General features: G+C 43.0%; 1 protein-coding gene across 1 annotated transcript; it reads left to right on the top strand.

Moving 5' to 3' along the window:
- The first annotated feature begins 3,019 nt into the window (after positions 1-3,019).
- On the top strand, positions 3,020-16,581 carry LOC125901018 (bcl-2-modifying factor-like). Its single transcript, XM_049596364.1, has 4 exons — positions 3,020-3,262; positions 5,504-5,700; positions 6,340-6,542; positions 11,559-16,581. The coding sequence occupies exons 2-4, from the start codon at positions 5,529-5,531 to the stop codon at positions 11,673-11,675; spliced, it is 492 nt and encodes a 163-aa protein (XP_049452321.1). The 5' UTR covers positions 3,020-3,262; positions 5,504-5,528; the 3' UTR covers positions 11,676-16,581.
- The last annotated feature ends 926 nt before the right edge of the window (positions 16,582-17,507 follow it).

Genomic DNA, 17,507 nt, shown 5'->3' with positions numbered 1-17,507 from the left:
CTGGCATGCACGGGTATGTGCATGCATGCTTCTGCAAGTGTGTGTGGGCGTGCATGCATCGCTCTTCAGAAACAGCCTTCTGGTGTAACATAAACTGATGCCGGTCTGTTCTATCCCAGGGTTCTCAGGCGTCGATGGAAACTTTTTATGAATACTGGCTTTCCGTGATGCGAACGCAGGTCAATGAAAATATTTTTTAACGTCAGAGAGAGGCATTAACAGATATTTGACAGCCTCAGTATCCTGTTAATGTATCCTCATCTCAGTTGAAGTTTTGTCTGGATAAAGCGTGCAAATGTAATTTGTGGTTGTGCACTTCAAACACTTTGAGACATGTCTTTCATCAAAGCAAAGCCATATTCCACATACTGATAGACAGGGCTCAATTAGTTAAGTCAACAGTGTGCTGAATTTAAAATTCATGTTCCTGGAAAGTGGTGAGAGCTGCAGTGAATTCATCCATATTCATTATTTATGTTATAGAGGCCTGTCTATAGGTCCCACTGAGAGCTGCCTTATGGCCTCAATGATTTCTGCTGATACTCCCTGACGCTAATACATCACAGACTAATGTATGTTAATGAATAACTTAGGTTTGTTTTCTTAAGATGTATGTACTGCCATCAATACTGTATACTTTTTCTCATTAATATTTCATTTCAGGGCTTTCGAATGATAAACCAGTCAAACCTTTAGTAACAAATGCAATGCAAAGGTTGTATCGCGATTACATTTTGTTCACAACTTATATAACTCTGCTCTAGGACACTTTAACTTGCACACTGTGTCTATGACAATGACTCGTCCCTAAAGGATTCTGACTTTCTCTTTAGTAATTACAGGTGTTTTTCTCCATAGTCTCTTAAGTAGGGAGGGGTCTCCTTTGTTTGGCCGGAGCACAAAAGGAAGCTGCAACTAATGCTCCCACATCTTTGATCCTTTTGTTGTTTACAGTGGTCACTCATGCAAGAAGTGATCAAGTTTCCATTATCGCACTGAGCGAAGGAAACCATCCCCCTCTTCCACAGTGCATCTTCATAGAGGCCGCAGGTGGGACAGAATCCGAATGTAGAGGTCTACCCGATTCAGAGTGGACAGAGGAGGCAGGGACCCGTGACTTCTCACGCAGCCCAGTAGTGCCACATGATCAGCTGAGAGAGAGAAAAGGAGGAGGTGGGGGCAGGGTGGTGCTTTGTGAGAGAATGCAGAGGGTCAGCTCCAGCTGTCCGGGGGTTTATTGATCAGTGATAGCCCTGAGGGGAGGGGGCGGATCACCAGCACCTGCATCAGCTCAGTGTTAACATGGGTAACTGGCATGCAGTGAGTTGAGTGTTAATCACCTAGAAATGCCTGTGGATATTCTCATTCATCCAGGTCATAGTTATCTCAAGGCAAATGAATCGAACGCAACTGGACTTGGTTTTGTCTTAGAAGAGGTTTCACCTCTTATCCAAGAGGCTTCATCAGTTCATGTTTGTCTGACTAGGCTGGAACTAGTCTGAAAAACTGGTGTGGAAACAACCCAGGTATTTAACCTCTGGGGAGGTCTTCACAAGGCCAATGATGTCACTCGATTCGCGTTCGATTCAATTGCCTTGAGCTCACCTAGAAATGAAAAGGAATGTTAGTATATCTGAACTGAAAAAAGTTTGTGGTTTTAATGGCTGGTGGATCAACATGAAGCCTTTAGTGATGTTGGTTAAAGACAAGCATGCTCATCTTGGGCAACTTTTGTTAACAAGGGCCAGCTTTAGAAGTTGAGGATATTCTGGGCATGGATTGGACCTCTGTTGTATCCTCCCCTGGCACCTTTGTTGACTATTTTAATGCTTTTTTAATGCTGCACCCTGACAGCTTATTTACAACCAAAGTACAAGAAAATTCTCACAGTGAATCAATTCATTTTCATTGTGAATTATAAAATGGTGGGCAGACCACCTGGCACCCTATTGCTGGCAAGATTTAGCTTGTGGGTGGTTAGTTTAGTATCACTGGTGTAACACCTAACTTATGTTGTCATGGCTGATCTATGCCAAAAAAAAAAAAAAAAAAGTTGTATTTTTTTTTCTCTGACACAAACAACCCACACACATATGGGTGTCTGCTACAGGTGCCTATTTAGACTGATCGAGATCTAGGCCACTTTCAGTAGCATGTAGGTCATTCCCACTTATAAAGAACAAGAAGTCATAACCATTTCTCAGTGATCAGTTTGTTGACTAGTGTTCAAGGACTTTTAAGAATTTATACAGATTCAATACAGTTTCTCTGATGTAAAGAATAGCGAATTATAAGAAGTAAGAATAAGAGTAGCATGTAAATATGAAGCAATAATAATATAAAATAAAAATGTGCATTATGCTACAGTATTTACCACTAATACTTAAGGTATTAAAATATTAAAAATACAATATATATCGTCACCGTGCTGAGGCTGTAAGTGTGAAATGTAACTACAATATATACATCAATACAATAAACAAGTACGGAATAACAGTAATATTGCATAGTTGAATAATTGCACAAAATATTGCAGCAGCTAATTATTGCACCCACTAGATAATTGTGAATTATAAATGCAGGGGAAGTCCAGATGACAGTTAGATCTGATATGTGTACACTGAATAAGCTCTGTATTGTTATGAGACAATATAAGCTGTAGCCAGACATCAAGGATATTATTAATTAGTATTATTTACAGAATTAATAGTCTAATAAACTCTAATATGCAGATTTGAGAGACAATTAATGGCTCAGATCACCTCTGAACACGTGTGTGTTCCTGTATAGCTCCTCTTTAAAGTCGCTGTGCATGTAAGCACTTCTCTAAACAGATGATCACGGTAGTAGCGTGAAAGCGGTCTCGTGCTATGGGGAATTTCCCGTCCACGTGTCTGAATACGCGCTGCAGAAGGCGGGATAACAACAAACTCGACGATTGGCTGCAGCGGCTGAATGTAAATCACCCTCAAAGCGACACGCTCCGCCTCGGCCGAAGCGTATACAGTCGGACGGCAGAAACCCTGGCGTGTTTTAGGGAGGGTTTATTTACTAACTCTTGCCACCACGCCCCGGTGGCGGAGTCATTGTGGAGCTGACGTCGGCGAAATGAACTCGGCTCGCTCTGCTCCCTTTCTCCTCACAGAATGGAAGTAACCGTGGAGGTGAGACGGAGTAAACTCGCCTGACTTGGAGGATATTGAACCCGTCGTCCTGCTTCTCCGAGTCGAAGACAACATTTAGGACGAAGCCTATCTTTGAGGTAAGCTCCTTAAAAACACCTTTAAATGTCCTTCTTCGGTTTACACCAGCGAGTCGGCACGAGCGCTAACATTAAGTAACATCCGCCTCCTTAGGAAGAAGCAACAAACAACGTGTGGCTGCTGTTAAAACAGTTGTATAACATTGGTTTCGACAGTTAGCGGGTGCATTAGTGCTGTAGCGAAACGTCAAAGCAGTCCGACTGACATGTAGGCTGTTATTTAGTGAAACTCATGTCGGTCATACAGCGGAGGTTTGAATAACACCGGCTTTCCCGGTTTACAGAGCTCAGTCGGTGAATGGACTTCAGACTGTGGGGCTGTTGTGCGGCAAGTGTCTGTCGTGTTTCAGTCTGTATTTTAAAAAGTGACAGCCGGTTTCTCAATAGATTAAATACAATATACGCGACTAAATGTGTAATTAATTTTTTTTTTTTTTTTTTGCTAAGAGTTTATTTTTATTTTCTGTTACGTCATTCCACGTGTATGTTTGCAACACATTTTATTTTGTCATAAAGTTTAGAAAGTGCATCTCTTAGCTTGTAGAATAACTACATTTATTTTTATGACAAAATATCGCGAGACTTTGGCACCGCTTTAAGTTGACGGAGACGATTTGTTATTAGAGGTCTTGTCTCATATGGAGAAATGGTGTGATATGAGGCTTCTGGTGCCAGTGGAGGAAAACTGTGTCAATAACAGAGCTGCTCCACCACCTCCACCCCCAACTCTCCCTCCTTCCTTCCCCTTTGTTAGGGTTATTTTGTCTGCAGCAGGGGGAGCCACTGTCTGACACAAACACCTAGCACACAGCCTGGAGAGCAGCACACACAGCAACCTATCTGGAAGTTGAGCCTTGGCTTTTTTTTTCATGAGCCTTCCATGTTCTTACCCTGTGTTTGTCAAAACAAAGCATTAAGTGGTTTTACACACAGGGTTTATTGTGAACGCACACAGTATATCGTGAGGTCTGGGCATGCTAGAGACAGACAGGCCAATCTGCTTATGTTGGGTGAAGAAATGAGAACTTCTTTCTCAGGGAGCTGGCAAGCTGACAGACCAGGGTAGGGAGAGTGGCTTAGGATTTTCCTCAAAGACTGTCATTACCCTTTTGCTGTGGACCCTAATTTGGAAGTGTGGTAGTAGTCTAACCCTGAATTACAACTCGATGGTGACTCGGGGGTTAACTGCTTGAGGCAACTTGAATTTCACCCATATTTTGATAACTCTTTGACCCATTGTGAGATTCAGGGTTGAGTGCAGTGCATCATTGACGCTGGAGAGATTCCCAAGTGCTCTTTCAGAGTCTTGCCACACTGCTGTAGAGTAGCTTTAATGATTTGTAAGCATGCATTTTTATTATTCCTGCCATCAAGGTAATTGGTTGTGTACAGTTATGACATTTGTGTGTGCACAGATCACTGATACCTGCATAGGTGTTCATTTTTTTCGGGGGGGGGGGGCATGTGCCCCTGATATGTAGATCACGTAAAAAACATGAAAGTACCAGAGGGTTTTTATTTTGCACCTTAAATTGATACATGAAAGTCACACATTAGTGCAGAAAAATCACCAGAATGTTATAAAGTAGTTTGGTGGAGGACCCCCAAAGCTTCCGTATTTTTATGTGGCCCCCTCAATGTTGAAATGGAACCTACGCCCTTTGATAACTGCAATTGTCCGCTGTAAAAGTACCTGATTATTGTAAGTATAAGTTAGTAATCATGGGACAGATACTTAAGAAGTCATGCCTCTGTCCACAAGGCTGCTTAGTACAGACAATGGAGCTTCTACCTCTCATTTGACCTCCTCAGCCAAACTCCCATCTATGAAACTGGGGCTCACTCGAGTCTCCCGACCGCAGTGGACTGTGTGGTTTCATCACTGAGATGAACAGAGCCATTTGTCTAAATAAGCACTAAGCTCTTTACCACAAGTGAAGGCAGACCGTTTGCCGTCTTTTTTCCTCTTCCCCAACTTGTCCTGTGTGGTTTTATTGATTTGAGGGCACTCATTATGAAGTAGACAGGTTGTCTATAATAATAATGAATGCTTTGGAGGAATGAACGCATAATGAATGTGTCTGAGATCATCTCATCAGGACTAATGCGGGCCTGTCCAAGGTTACCATCATTAGTGATGGGAACTTGGGATGCTTTTGATTTATGTACTCCCTGCAAGACAAATGCTCTACAGTCAGCTCTAGCAGTAAGATTTCCTTTTCTGCCCTGTTTCTTTTTAAGGTTGCTCATCTTAAAGTGACCCCGTATGGACGATGAGGAGGATGATGTGTTTGAGCCAGATCCCCACTGCTGGCGCACCACATTCAGGGAGATAAAGTGTGAAGACCGGGGCACACAGACACCTGGCCCTGCCCTGGCTCCGAACAACGGCATGCTGCCCTGTGGCGTCGCAGAGGAGCCCAGACCACTCTTCTACGGTGAGGCTGATGACATACCGTACTAAAAAAAAAAAAAAAAGGGAACAGTGTCCTGTGCGTGATAACCAGTGTTATAAAACTGAAGCATGAAACTATAATGTGAGACTTACTGTGAGAAATGGGTAACAATGTTGCTGCACTGATCTCACCCCTGGCGCCTGATAGTCGTGATCACAGTGGCTTTTATGGTCTGTATGGAGTGTACCCAGCTGCTTTGCTATTCAAAAGGCGCCAGACTGGCAGTGTGACTGAAAGGACGTGACAGAAGTGCTTACCTGCGAGAGCAGCAGCAGCACAGAGAACAAAGTTACATTGGTGCCATATACAAGCAACCATTCCAGAGTAGCTCCATAACAACTGACTGATCTCAGATCTGTGTCATGTGAGTGTGTTACGAAGCACTTAAATGACTCAGCGTCTGATTACAAAAAAGACACAGCTAAGAAAGTTGTGGTTAAAGCCAAGCAATCTGATTGGTCAAAGACATGTTCAGCAACACTTGGCTGCTCTTTGTACCTGTTACATCATTGGCATAGATGTTATTGCAGTGAACAAAACACCCTGTCGGTGTCATTGCTGTACTTCAAATTACACACGGTTGTTGACAAAATAATAAGTCTGAGCCTTGGCACTCAACAGGCAACGCAGGTTTTCGATTGCACTTCCCGGCACACTTTGAGCTCATTGGGGATCAGGGATCCAGGCGGCAAGAAAGTGAAGGGGAGCAAAACGGGATGGAGCAGGTACCACGGCAGCAGCCCGTGGCCCGCAGTGTGGAGGCCTGCATTGGCCAGAAACTCCAGCTGATAGGAGACCAGTTTCACCGGGAACACCTACAACTGGTGAGGAGGAAATGCGCGTCCTGCTGACTGTACAAACTCATTACAGACTCCTTGGTCTCTAGTTTGACGGCAGTAAACAAGTGCATCTTATCAATAATACCCCAAGCAGTAACAGAATCTGCCCTCAGTTCCCTTCATGAAGTGTTGCGTGCAGACAGTCCTGGTGTAGGTGTTATAAATATTCCTCTGACAGTTTTCAGATTTGTTTAATAGATTGCTACCTGTGACTTCTAGCATTCAAACAAATCTTAAGTCTTTTATTTGGATAGCATCTAGATAGAACACTCAAGCTGAGCCTTTGGACTAAAATGCAAGAAAGGCAGGAATATTATACAAATCAGACAGTCCCTTAAAATCATACTTATAATCATATAAGAAAAACACCACAAACACTCCTTTATAACATAGCAGTCATGAAGAATTTCACACCTCATTATTTCCTATGCAGGAGGAAATTGAATTTGTCTAATAAGCCTCTTTAGAAACCACATACTGCACATGAACCCATTTAAAGGTGGAGGAGACTTTTATTTATTTTCACAATGATTTCCGACCACAGTGTGCCCCCTTGGATCACCAGGAGCTGTATGCTCAGTTAAATGTGATTTATTTAGTGTGGACTGGACTGATTCTCAAATGTCAGCTGAAACTTAATGTTAAATTTTCCTCAAGTTATTTTTTTTTATACGTCAGTAGCTCTTACATGGACAACCCTCATAGCTTTTATCTTTAATCAGCACAACCTTTTGTTTCCGCTGGTTTAACAATAGTGCCATGCTGCAGATTAAACCTAACTCCACTGCCATCAAACTAGACACCATTGTGTTTGTGTGTTTGTATGTGTGTGTGTGTGTGTGTGTGTGTGTGTGTACCAGGTTAGACGGGTGTGTATAAAGTGCAGTCTCCACATTAGCGACATCATTCACGCAGTTTTTTATTATATTTGGATCCAATGTTGATCTGACAAAGATTTATGTCGGGACAAAAGTTTGCTTTCTGGTATTGTGTTTGCTCCATATTTGTTTTGGAGAGACCGTGGACATGCAGAACTTAAAGAGCCTAGCGTTTCAGGCCCCCCCCCCCTCCCTACCCTCAAGCCAAAGACATTGCTGAACAAGGACAACCCTTCCCCCCACCTCACCAACCCCAGGCCCTCCCCCTGCCTCCTCTTCCTGTTTATTTCTCTCTCTTTTCTCCTGTTTCCTCCGTGTGCTGTGGAGGCAAGTGGCATGGAGGATGCCTGGCCTCTGTGGTCAGGGTGACACTGTCCACTGAGTCAGTGTGCTGCTTAAAGTTACTTCTATGTGAGAGTCCTGCACAACCGTGACATGAAGTTGTTTCATTGGCTTTAACGTGTAAAAAAAATATACACAAACCTTCAGGAGATTTTTTGCAGAGTCTCTTGTTGCACAAGTTTCTAACAGTCTAACACGTGCATTTATTCACACGTGCACATTTAAACGCGCACATCCTCACATACTGATGCGTCCAGGAAAAAGCAGAAGTGGCGGGAGAAGGTAAACATGTTGTAACCCGAAGCTCAGCGCGTGAGCCCCCAGGGGGACAGCTGTGGTTCCAGGGAGTCACCAGTCAGCCCCTTCCCTTGGCAAGGAGAGGCCACAGGAGACACCAAAATAAGAGGTCTACACAGCCATAGAGAGGGGGGAGGGGGTGGGCTCCATAATGACCGTGTAAGCATGTATATGAGAGAGCAAGGTTTGGAAATGAACCTCAAATGATCAAGTAACAACCATCTTCAGTTGTCTCAAAACCACCCTTCTGGGAAATGGGACCCTGCCCTGCATATAATTTAATGCTTATTTTACTTTAGACTCTGAGGTGCGAGACAGTTTCTGATTTTTTCATGCGCTTATCAAGTTATTTATACCCGCTGCCGCTCAGCATGACTCATGTATTGTGACACTGGCAACCGTACACAGACAGACAGTCAGACAGGAGGGTTGCTGCGATGCGTGCATGGTTTGTGCGGGTGGGACCTACTGACGCACAACAGTGGCAGGCCTGGGTCAAGGGATGAGGAAGTGGCTTGTGCTCCTTTTGCTCGTTGAGTAAACAGCAGAGAGGACAGTCAGAGTGAGAACAACCCTGTGAAGTCATATCCTGAGGCTACAAGTGACATGCCGCACATTCACTGACCTTGTGATAGATAAGGAGCAGTTAAGAGAATAATAATTCAGTCTGTATCATGAAGAGTAAGGGAATGTACAATGCTAACTTGCAACTAGTGTTGACACTTCAATTTGAGCACAAGAACATTTCTGCCACCGTGTGTGAGTCTGTGGCTGGCTGTTGCAGAGGGATGTTTTTTACAACCCAAACACTTATGTGTGGTTTTGAATGTGTGATTCCATTGCAGCCTCTGTAATTGCTATTTCTGGCTCTGGTTGTGCAATTAATTGTATCGTGCAGTGCATGAGTGTGTGTACATGCTCATGCATGAATACACCCATACTTGTTTTTCTGCATTTTGCCGTCTCTCACTTCTCACTATCACACGGTCTGACAATCAGTACGAAAACTCTCACTCTACAAAAACTCTCACTCAGTGGTAGTGTTGCTGTTTGCCAGGTTTCATTCTTGTCTGCTTCTGTCAGTAGGTGATTGCACTTATTCAGTGCAGACACTTGTCCCTGAGCCATCCAAGTGCCTTTGACTGCCATCTTCTTGATGGATTTTGGAGCAATGTGGTTGTGAGTGTTCTCCGTGGCAGCCCGTGGCCCCTGGCGAAAGGAGGGATTAGGTAGCGGAGGAGTGCTGGAGGATGCTGACAGATAAATTGCTCCTCAGTCAGAGAGGGCTGGAGGGGACGCTGAGGTCCCCAGAGGATGCCTGACATTAGCCCGCCCGCCATTTGAGACAAGGCAATAATGACAGTCACAATGGCAGGAAGACTGCTCCAGCCTGCACCGGGCAAGGAGCAGAGTTAGGTTTCATCCCCATGTTTTTTTAAGAGAGACGACTCCTGGTGCTTTCGATAGGAGGTGTTGAAAGCAGGCTTGAATATCGCCTGTGTGTGTTTGGGAGTGTGTGTGCCTGCACGCACGCACGCAGTGTTTCTGACGCAGTGTTTCGCTCTTACAGTGAAGGCACGACACTCTCGCCTTTCAGCACTTGTAGAAGAGGGGAGTTGCTCTGGAAATAAAAACATACAAAGCTTTAGATATTCACTTTAAATCCACGGTTCTGTGATGACGTTTGTCCAAAGCGATGTCCATTTGTGCCGCTCTTCATTATCCGGCACCACTGCTCTTTGTTTGTATTCTCCTCGTCTCCTCCCTGATGTGACTAATCCAGAGTGTCTTGCTATTAAGGCTGTCCTGTTTGCTCAAGAGATAAGGCAGAGCTTCTGAGCAGCTGGCTTGACAGACAGCCCGCATGGGACGCTGATAAAGCACATCAGGCTAGTGTCAGAGTGACGACACCGAGCATCTGGCCAGACTCTGCCACTCTCTCACTGGCTAAATTTAGAGCCCGTGTCTCATTTTGACAGTTGGTGGCGTGAGTCATGACTGAGTTGCGGCAGGCCTGCGCACACCTCTTTTTCTCATTCTCCCTCTCTGTCTGTTTGTCTCAGTGCCTCTCTCTCAGCTCGGAGGGCAAAAGGTCACCGTCACAGAACATTCTGTTTCTGTTTATAAAGATTAATGGCTTCTCATGTAGCTTGTAGTAAATACACAAGCCTTGTAGCGTGACTCGTTTCACTCCTGCAGCTTTTACAATCCAATGTTGAAACTTTAAGCATCATTAAGTATCACACATATTGACATACAATATACATATAATAGCACGTGCAGACGTTCTGCCTCCCTTGTTGTTGATCCCAGAGTTGTATCTGGCTGTAGTCTCTCATGTTATTTATCTATCCGTCCACTCTGTGCTGCACATAAATACTGCCCGTGTTTATATGAAGCAAACATAATGCTAGAATTATGTCCTTATCATAATACCCCCAGGCAAGATTTTGATATGTCCTACAACAGAGAACTGCTTTTATCAAGACTCACAGCAGTCTTTGCCATGATTTTTTTTTTTTTACCTCTCCATTTTTCTTTGGAACAAAAAGAGAGCAGTAGGTAACATACACACATGCTGGTTAGAACCTGGCAAAGCTTATGCAACACCCTGCAATGTTCACCACAAATTGATAAGAGTAAAGAAACCCAGAGGCTTATCACAATGGCAGTTCTTGGCCGCTAACTGGGTCAATGTTTGGACACCACCTTAACGGTCATGTAAATATGGCGTATCTAATCTCTGCCTTTAGATACTGTGGCTTTCGTAAACAATAGTAGAGTGTTGCCAAGAAAGAGGTAGTACACTTTGGTGCATTGTCATAAAAAAAAGTAATCTCAGGTCTCCCTCGCTTTACGGCTCCGATGGTCTGAAAATAGCTGCAGCGTTATCAGGCGTGCTGGAGTCTGCCTTTCGTCCGCAGATGAGCTGTTAGACTACTGTACCTCTCTCATGCAGATCGTTTTTTTTTTCCAGAGAGCTCCCTGCCTCTCATCAAGAGCTCCCTAATCCCGTTCGGTGCAATTATCTTATCTCAGCCTCTCAATGGCAGAGATAGCATTATCCCCCTAATCGCACACAATCCAATTGGCTCGCAAACCTGAGAGAGTCTCCTCCTGAGCCACAGGCTGCTGGTCTCTGCCAGGGAGATTAGAAAAAGTGTGACCAAATGATGAGTGTGTTTATGGTTTGGAATGTCTGTCGGGAAGCCCGGATTGTGTTGGGATCCCGCACACAAAGGGAGGCCTCTCTAATAAGTATTGTTGGGGACAGAAGCAGACTGTTGTCAAAATATCAGTGTCGTTCCGGCGTCTAGTTACGTCTTACCCTCTTCTCAGTTGACCCTTTTCCCTGTGTTCACTGTCAATCAGCACACACCACAGACAACACAAAATAATGCTCACACTCAGAAGAGAATTTTGTGATTGAGTTTCAGTCAAGTGCACTAACTTTGGTTTGTTTTGTCTTCATTTGTTGCTTCAGTATCATCGAAACCAAAGGAACCAGGGGCGGATGTGGTGGCACCTGGCCGCAACTCTGCTCAGCCTTCTGTTTGACAGGGGGTTCATTGCTGGAGGAGGTGGAGCAGGACGGAGGTGAGGGGGAATCTCCCCAATTCTTCTGAGGAACTGGACTCCTAATGGCACTGTCAAATCTAACACGGGTCTGGTATTTGGGGGGGGGGGGAGGAGACAAAGGGTCACCGCGGGACGGAGACAACCAACTTTTATACAAGGTCGTGTGTTTTTTTCTTTCCAAGAAGATGCCATGATGCTCCGAGATTCCTCTACAGGACAATGTTCATATTTTGGTATACGTGTGGTGTAGTAGTTTTGTACAGTACATTGTTCTGGTTACATTTTTTGCACTTCAACATGTATCCATCTTAAATGACCTCCACAGACCCTGGGAATGCCTTATTCAATGTCTTCTGCCAGAATGAGTATTGAGCAATTTTGAGATGAGGCAACATGAGGTGGTTAGGAAATGAAAGGAAACATGGTGTGAGGGTTTTTCTTTTCTGAAGTTTCCCAGGTGACCAGACGAGTTGACTTACTAATTTCCAAAGAGGCAACTTCTCAGAACAAAGCATTTTGCACCTCACCTCAATGGAACGTTTATCTTTTCTTATTTTCTTTATTTTGCTTCCTGTTTGTGTTTTCTTACTCCTCCATTTTCTTTGGTATGGTATTACGTTTGAACACAATCCCTCAGTATCATGCAAAATATTAGGAACAAAGTTTCTGCACATGAAATTGTCTGCACAGCGTCACTTATTACCCAAATATCTTTTGCAAAGTGTCCAGATGAGACCGTCTTTAGTCTCGTGCTACATCTCAGAACATTTGGATGGCTCAGGAGGTATCGGGGTGGAGTTTGCAGTGCTGAACGTCGGCGACTGGTCAGACAAACCTGTGTACAACAGCTAATATTGATATTAGGAATTGGAATAATTGACACTGAAACCAAACTTGAAAAAAAGCAGTTTGCTGTAATTACACCCAAACATATATATGACCAATCGCTACTGTTACTGATTCCTTTACAGTTAGTGTTCTGATTATGCAACTTCCCCTATTATATTACATATTATTACTATTTGAGGTATGTTGATTGATCTAATGCCTATTACTTAATACAGCTGCTGGGTGGCTGAATGTTGTCTGAGATGTAGCACACTGAAGAAAGGCTAGGAAAGACACTGTAAAGCAGGGCTAATAAAGTACAAATTCATTTGGGTCAGATTTTAAAACCAGGAAATGTAGATGAGCCAGACATTTTTAGCAGTCTACCGGTTTTAAAATGTTATTTTTCGCTGGTAATGACAAATTTTAATCCTACCTGATTGGTAATGCACATTGAAGCGAGATGGCTCATACGTAGCTAATTCCAGACACTATTTTGTCATCAGGTTTATGTGTGCTGGTCGGTTCGGAGATTTGCCAACTGATTAGGCCTGCTTTAAACAATCCATGGAGAGATATTTGGATTAAACCTGTGCAGACTTTTGCATGACTCCGTAGGTCTAGCACCTGGGCACTAACATTAGCGTAAAGCACATTATTATACAGAGCAAGTCTAAGTATTCTTTACCCAAATGGTCACAGAACTATTTGGTCAAGTCTGTTGTTATGACTTTAATTTAGCGAGAACACCAGATACTCTTCCCTCAGTTGTTCCCACATTCATTCCCACATTTACAAGTTATCCCTGTGTTTTCTTTGTTCTTTTCATGTGATTGTTTTCAGACCTCCATGCCCTTGAAGTGGAGCTGTGGATCCACTGTGTTTGCACTAGACGTACACCCTTCGAGAGTTCAGATTGTCACCATGCTAACCTCTGTCTTGTATGAAGGTTTTCAGTTATGACTTGTTTTTCTTGCCACAACAACATTTCAGATGTATTCACTCTTATGTCCAAGACAAATAATCAAACGTTGAGACCTGGCTGAGCGCAGTCTGGGATCTGGATTGGATTATGGAAATTTCACGTACCGGTGTTTCAGGCTACAAAAGAGCCACGCGCCTCCTTTGAAAGGTCTCTGTCCTGGTTTGTTTTTTTTCTCAGCCTGTGTGTGTTCTGAACACCAAACAATACTTCATAATCAATCTGTGAAACAGATCGTCTCAGGCTACTTTTACGGGGTTTTACAACATTTTATATTCTGTTGGGTGATCTTGTATTGTCTTTGGTGCTCAGATCCAGATTTGGGACATTTTTAGTACATATAACCACTCAGCAGACAAAAAGGCAAAAGTGAAAAAGACTGTAATTATTGTTGAAATATGAATATGTTTAAAGACACTGTTGAAGATGCTGTTTGTTATATTTTCCATTGCTGAACCCAGGCCAACTTTTGGACCCAAGGAGCAGTGCATATCAGGGGTCTGTAATTACTTGCTCCTTACAATGTGTCAAGTTTATCACTGCAAAATAGGGTTTCCTCTCATTCTCTTTAAGATGTCTCAGGGACAGACTTTGTGGGCTACTGGTAACCTTGAGAATCTGTTACATGGTTAGAAGAAGAGCAGTGTTTGTCACCCATTTCTTCATGATGAAATCTCTCGAGGTATTGTCTCTCGTTTTCACATCAGTTAGAAAAAAAATCCTCTCGGCCAATTTCTCAGCACACACATAAAGGTACAGTTTGACTGAGGAGTCTGAGGCAGACTTGCTGACTGTGGTGGTGACGGGGGCCTCTGAGCGTGTAGTAGTAGGCGTGTGAGGTGCACTGAATGTGGTTGTGGTTATAGTTTCCTGCGGATCCTGAACGCTGAGCCAGTCCTTGTAGCACCCCGTCTCACCATTGGCTCTTGACTTCCTCTTTGTGCTGCTCCTTTACTACATGGCTATTGTTCATCGGTTCATTTTTCTTTGTAATTTATTTTTTTCTCCTTCTTATTTATTTTGTATATTTGCCCATTTCTACTGTATACACCCGTGTGTGCAATTATTATTTTCCTTTTTTTTTTTCTTGGTCTTGGACTTGTACACGCTTCAGTTGTTTGACTGTGCAGAGCAGGTTGTCTGCACTGTACCTGCCGTGGTACTCAACCCAACCCTCTACTTTTGTAGTATCACTCATCTCCTGTAGGCTCCAAGAAACGTGAAGTTTGGCCCTTTATGAAGAACAACAGCTACGGTCAGTTTGAATTCATGTTGGTTACAATGGATTTCAATGGTGGCATGTTTGCACATTTCAGTTACATGTCCCACATGGCTATTGTTTGGCTAGTGTGACTCACCGGATTTAGGCTTTGGTTGTAGGCTTGTCATTGGCCGGAATCACCCCTCACCCCCCTTCCGCCCTTTCCCCATCTGCATGTTACTGTTTTCAAAATCCCCTTGGCTACGGGAAACAACAACCTCCAACCTAACAACCTACACACTGAAATTGACATCTTTTGATCAAGATGCCTGCTTTGTTCTTTCAGAGAATTGTTATCGTTGGATCTACAACGTGTAACACCACTTGTGAGTGTACTTAGGAAAAGCCCAGACTCCATCTTGCAGTGTCCAGTGTTGAATCGGTTTGTTTACATGGCCAGTCGGAGTCGATTTGCCGCATCCTTTTTACCCTGGCAGCGGCATGCGCCAGTGAGCGTGACTTCACCAGTGTATCCATCTGTTCCACTTCACACAAGCTTCTGTGATATTGTTGTAATAATGTTCGGAGCCACAAACAGTGTCTGTGGTTTTATCGGGTTCAGTGAGTTCCTCCAGAGTAAGGTCTAGTCAGGCTTCACCTCGAGGGCATCGTTCATCAAATTATGTTTGTCAGTTTTATCAGGAAACCGTGAATCACACTGTCAACTTTAGACTGTTACTGTTTCCTTTTGCGGAGCCATTTTAATGAAAGAACTAGCCACCCATCGTGCAAACGTTCCACTAAGACAAGTATCCCCTGTGACGCTACTTTGCAAGAGCACTGTCACTGCATACTGGGCTAAGTGCTGCCCTAGACGATTGTGATTGGTTTAAAGAAATACAAACAAGCCAAAGCATTTTTTGATCATGTGTGCTTCCTGGCGCAGCACTGTGGAGGTAGGTCTTGCTATGCTAAACTATTGTTTGGCTCTATTGTTTTGACTCCTTTGAGGACAGTATTGTGTAGAGGAAGTCGTGCACTCATTCATGTATCCAAAATGTATCTTATTAGAACGAGAATCCATTGTAACCAACAAGAATTCACCCTGACCACAGTTTCTGCCCTTCATGAAGAAGAAAACAACAGCCCTCACCTTTCAAGCCCAGGGGATTGGTGTTTGATACTCAAAAAATAGATTTTGGGTGGAGTATTTGACTTAAAAGGTTGTGATTTTCCAGGGAAGGGCCCCAACCAATTCAGACCTTTTTCATTATCTTCCACCACCCGATTCACCAGTCATCATGGCTAGATTCACAAAATGTGGTTTAGACAAGCAGCTGCTTCGATGCAGTTCACCCTTCCAACAGGATGTGACCTTTTCTTTGTAATTAATGAGTCATTACCCATCCCACCCATCGCTAATGATACACGTGACATTCGACATGCCTCAAAACACACAGGAAAAAAAGTTGCCTTCATATTAAGTCACAGGGCGTTTGTTTATGTGTTCGATTCTCTAGTCTTGATCATTGTGTTGTAATCAACATGCACTGGAAAGTACTTTGTTTCTGTAGATCCCATGGGTCCCTTATCTGTTGTGTGTTAATGTATAGTATATACTCTGGATTGTTCTCTTGGGCTCGTCTTGCCATGTGTCAGACGTATATCTGTGCATTGACAAAGTAGGTCTGTTTGATTTATTGGAAAGGGAAACAAGCCACCGTTGTGCCCTGTATACTTTTGTTAGAATGACGTTCCCAAGCTGCACTCATCACGTTATATGTGAGTGCCGAGGATCCCGAGAGTGGGACATGTATTTTATGGAAACCGTCAGTGTCTTGAATTTTGTAGTCCACTTTATATAAATTTGAAGTTTTTGCGAGGAAGGTTTTTGTTTTTGAATTTGTTTTTTTTTTTAACAATAACATTTCTTCTTCATGGTCTTTCTTAACTTTTTAAAATGTATTTTCTTAAGAAAAAAAGGGTCTGCTTTTATAAGGACAGTTCATTGCTTGTAAAATAATTTTAATACTAGTAGGATCCTTTTGAAGTCCATGAGATCAAGGGCATTTTTTTATATATAAAAATGAACTTGCGACATTCCTTGCACATCTCATTGTGGTGTATAAACACAACCAAGCGTACCAAAATAACTCGCGGTTGTGGTTGACTTGGCTCATGAGCTCATACCTACGGACTATTTGCCCTTCTTTAAAGAACAGATAAAGTGTACATGTATTTCTAAAAAACCCTGGAATATGCCTTTAACTGCTCAGTTTCAACGAAGTCTTGATTATCACACACTCTCTGTATACCAAGAAATGAGACCCAGCGAAAATGTAGCATTTTTGTAAACATTGACTGTGTGTTTTCGAGACTCTACTGTGCACTCATTTTTTTTGTGTTTATATATATTTTTTGGTTGTTGATATAATATGGAAGTAAAGACAATTTGTTATGTAGTGCAATATGCTGTACATATGGAGCTTTGCTCTACAAATCTTTTTCTGGATTTCTTGTTGTTTATTGGTACTTTTTTTTTTTCAATAAAATTTTATTGAAGGTGTCACGTTGAATCAAGTTTGTTTGGATGACAGTATCACATACACCATCTCAGCTGGCCTTACGGGAACACACAATACTATAGCACTCCTTCAGACGAAGGGAAAAGATGCCCAGTTGGGAGAAACCATGTGTGAATTCAGAAAAATATCACAGCAAGTAAGCAAAACTTTGTTTACATAGCAAGTTTGGATTCCAGATGGAGGCACAAAGTGCTGCACAATGTGTGAGCTATCATGCAAGTCGCTGCCACAAATGCTATGTGGGTAGTGTAAACATAA

Source organism: Epinephelus fuscoguttatus, linkage group LG14, assembly GCF_011397635.1.
Source record: "Epinephelus fuscoguttatus linkage group LG14, E.fuscoguttatus.final_Chr_v1".
NCBI classification, from domain to species: domain Eukaryota; kingdom Metazoa; phylum Chordata; class Actinopteri; order Perciformes; family Serranidae; genus Epinephelus; species Epinephelus fuscoguttatus.
This window is presented reverse-complemented; position numbering and strand designations above follow the sequence as displayed.

Coding starts and splice junctions, on each gene's coding strand:
- LOC125901018 (XM_049596364.1), top strand. CDS start 5,529: ATGGACGATGAGGAGGATGATGTGTTTGAGCCAGATCCCCACTGCTGG. Junction 5,701..6,339: donor GCCCAGACCACTCTTCTACG/GTGAGGCTGATG, acceptor GGCACTCAACAG/GCAACGCAGGTTTTCGATTG. Junction 6,543..11,558: donor ACCGGGAACACCTACAACTG/GTGAGGAGGAAA, acceptor TTGTTGCTTCAG/TATCATCGAAACCAAAGGAA.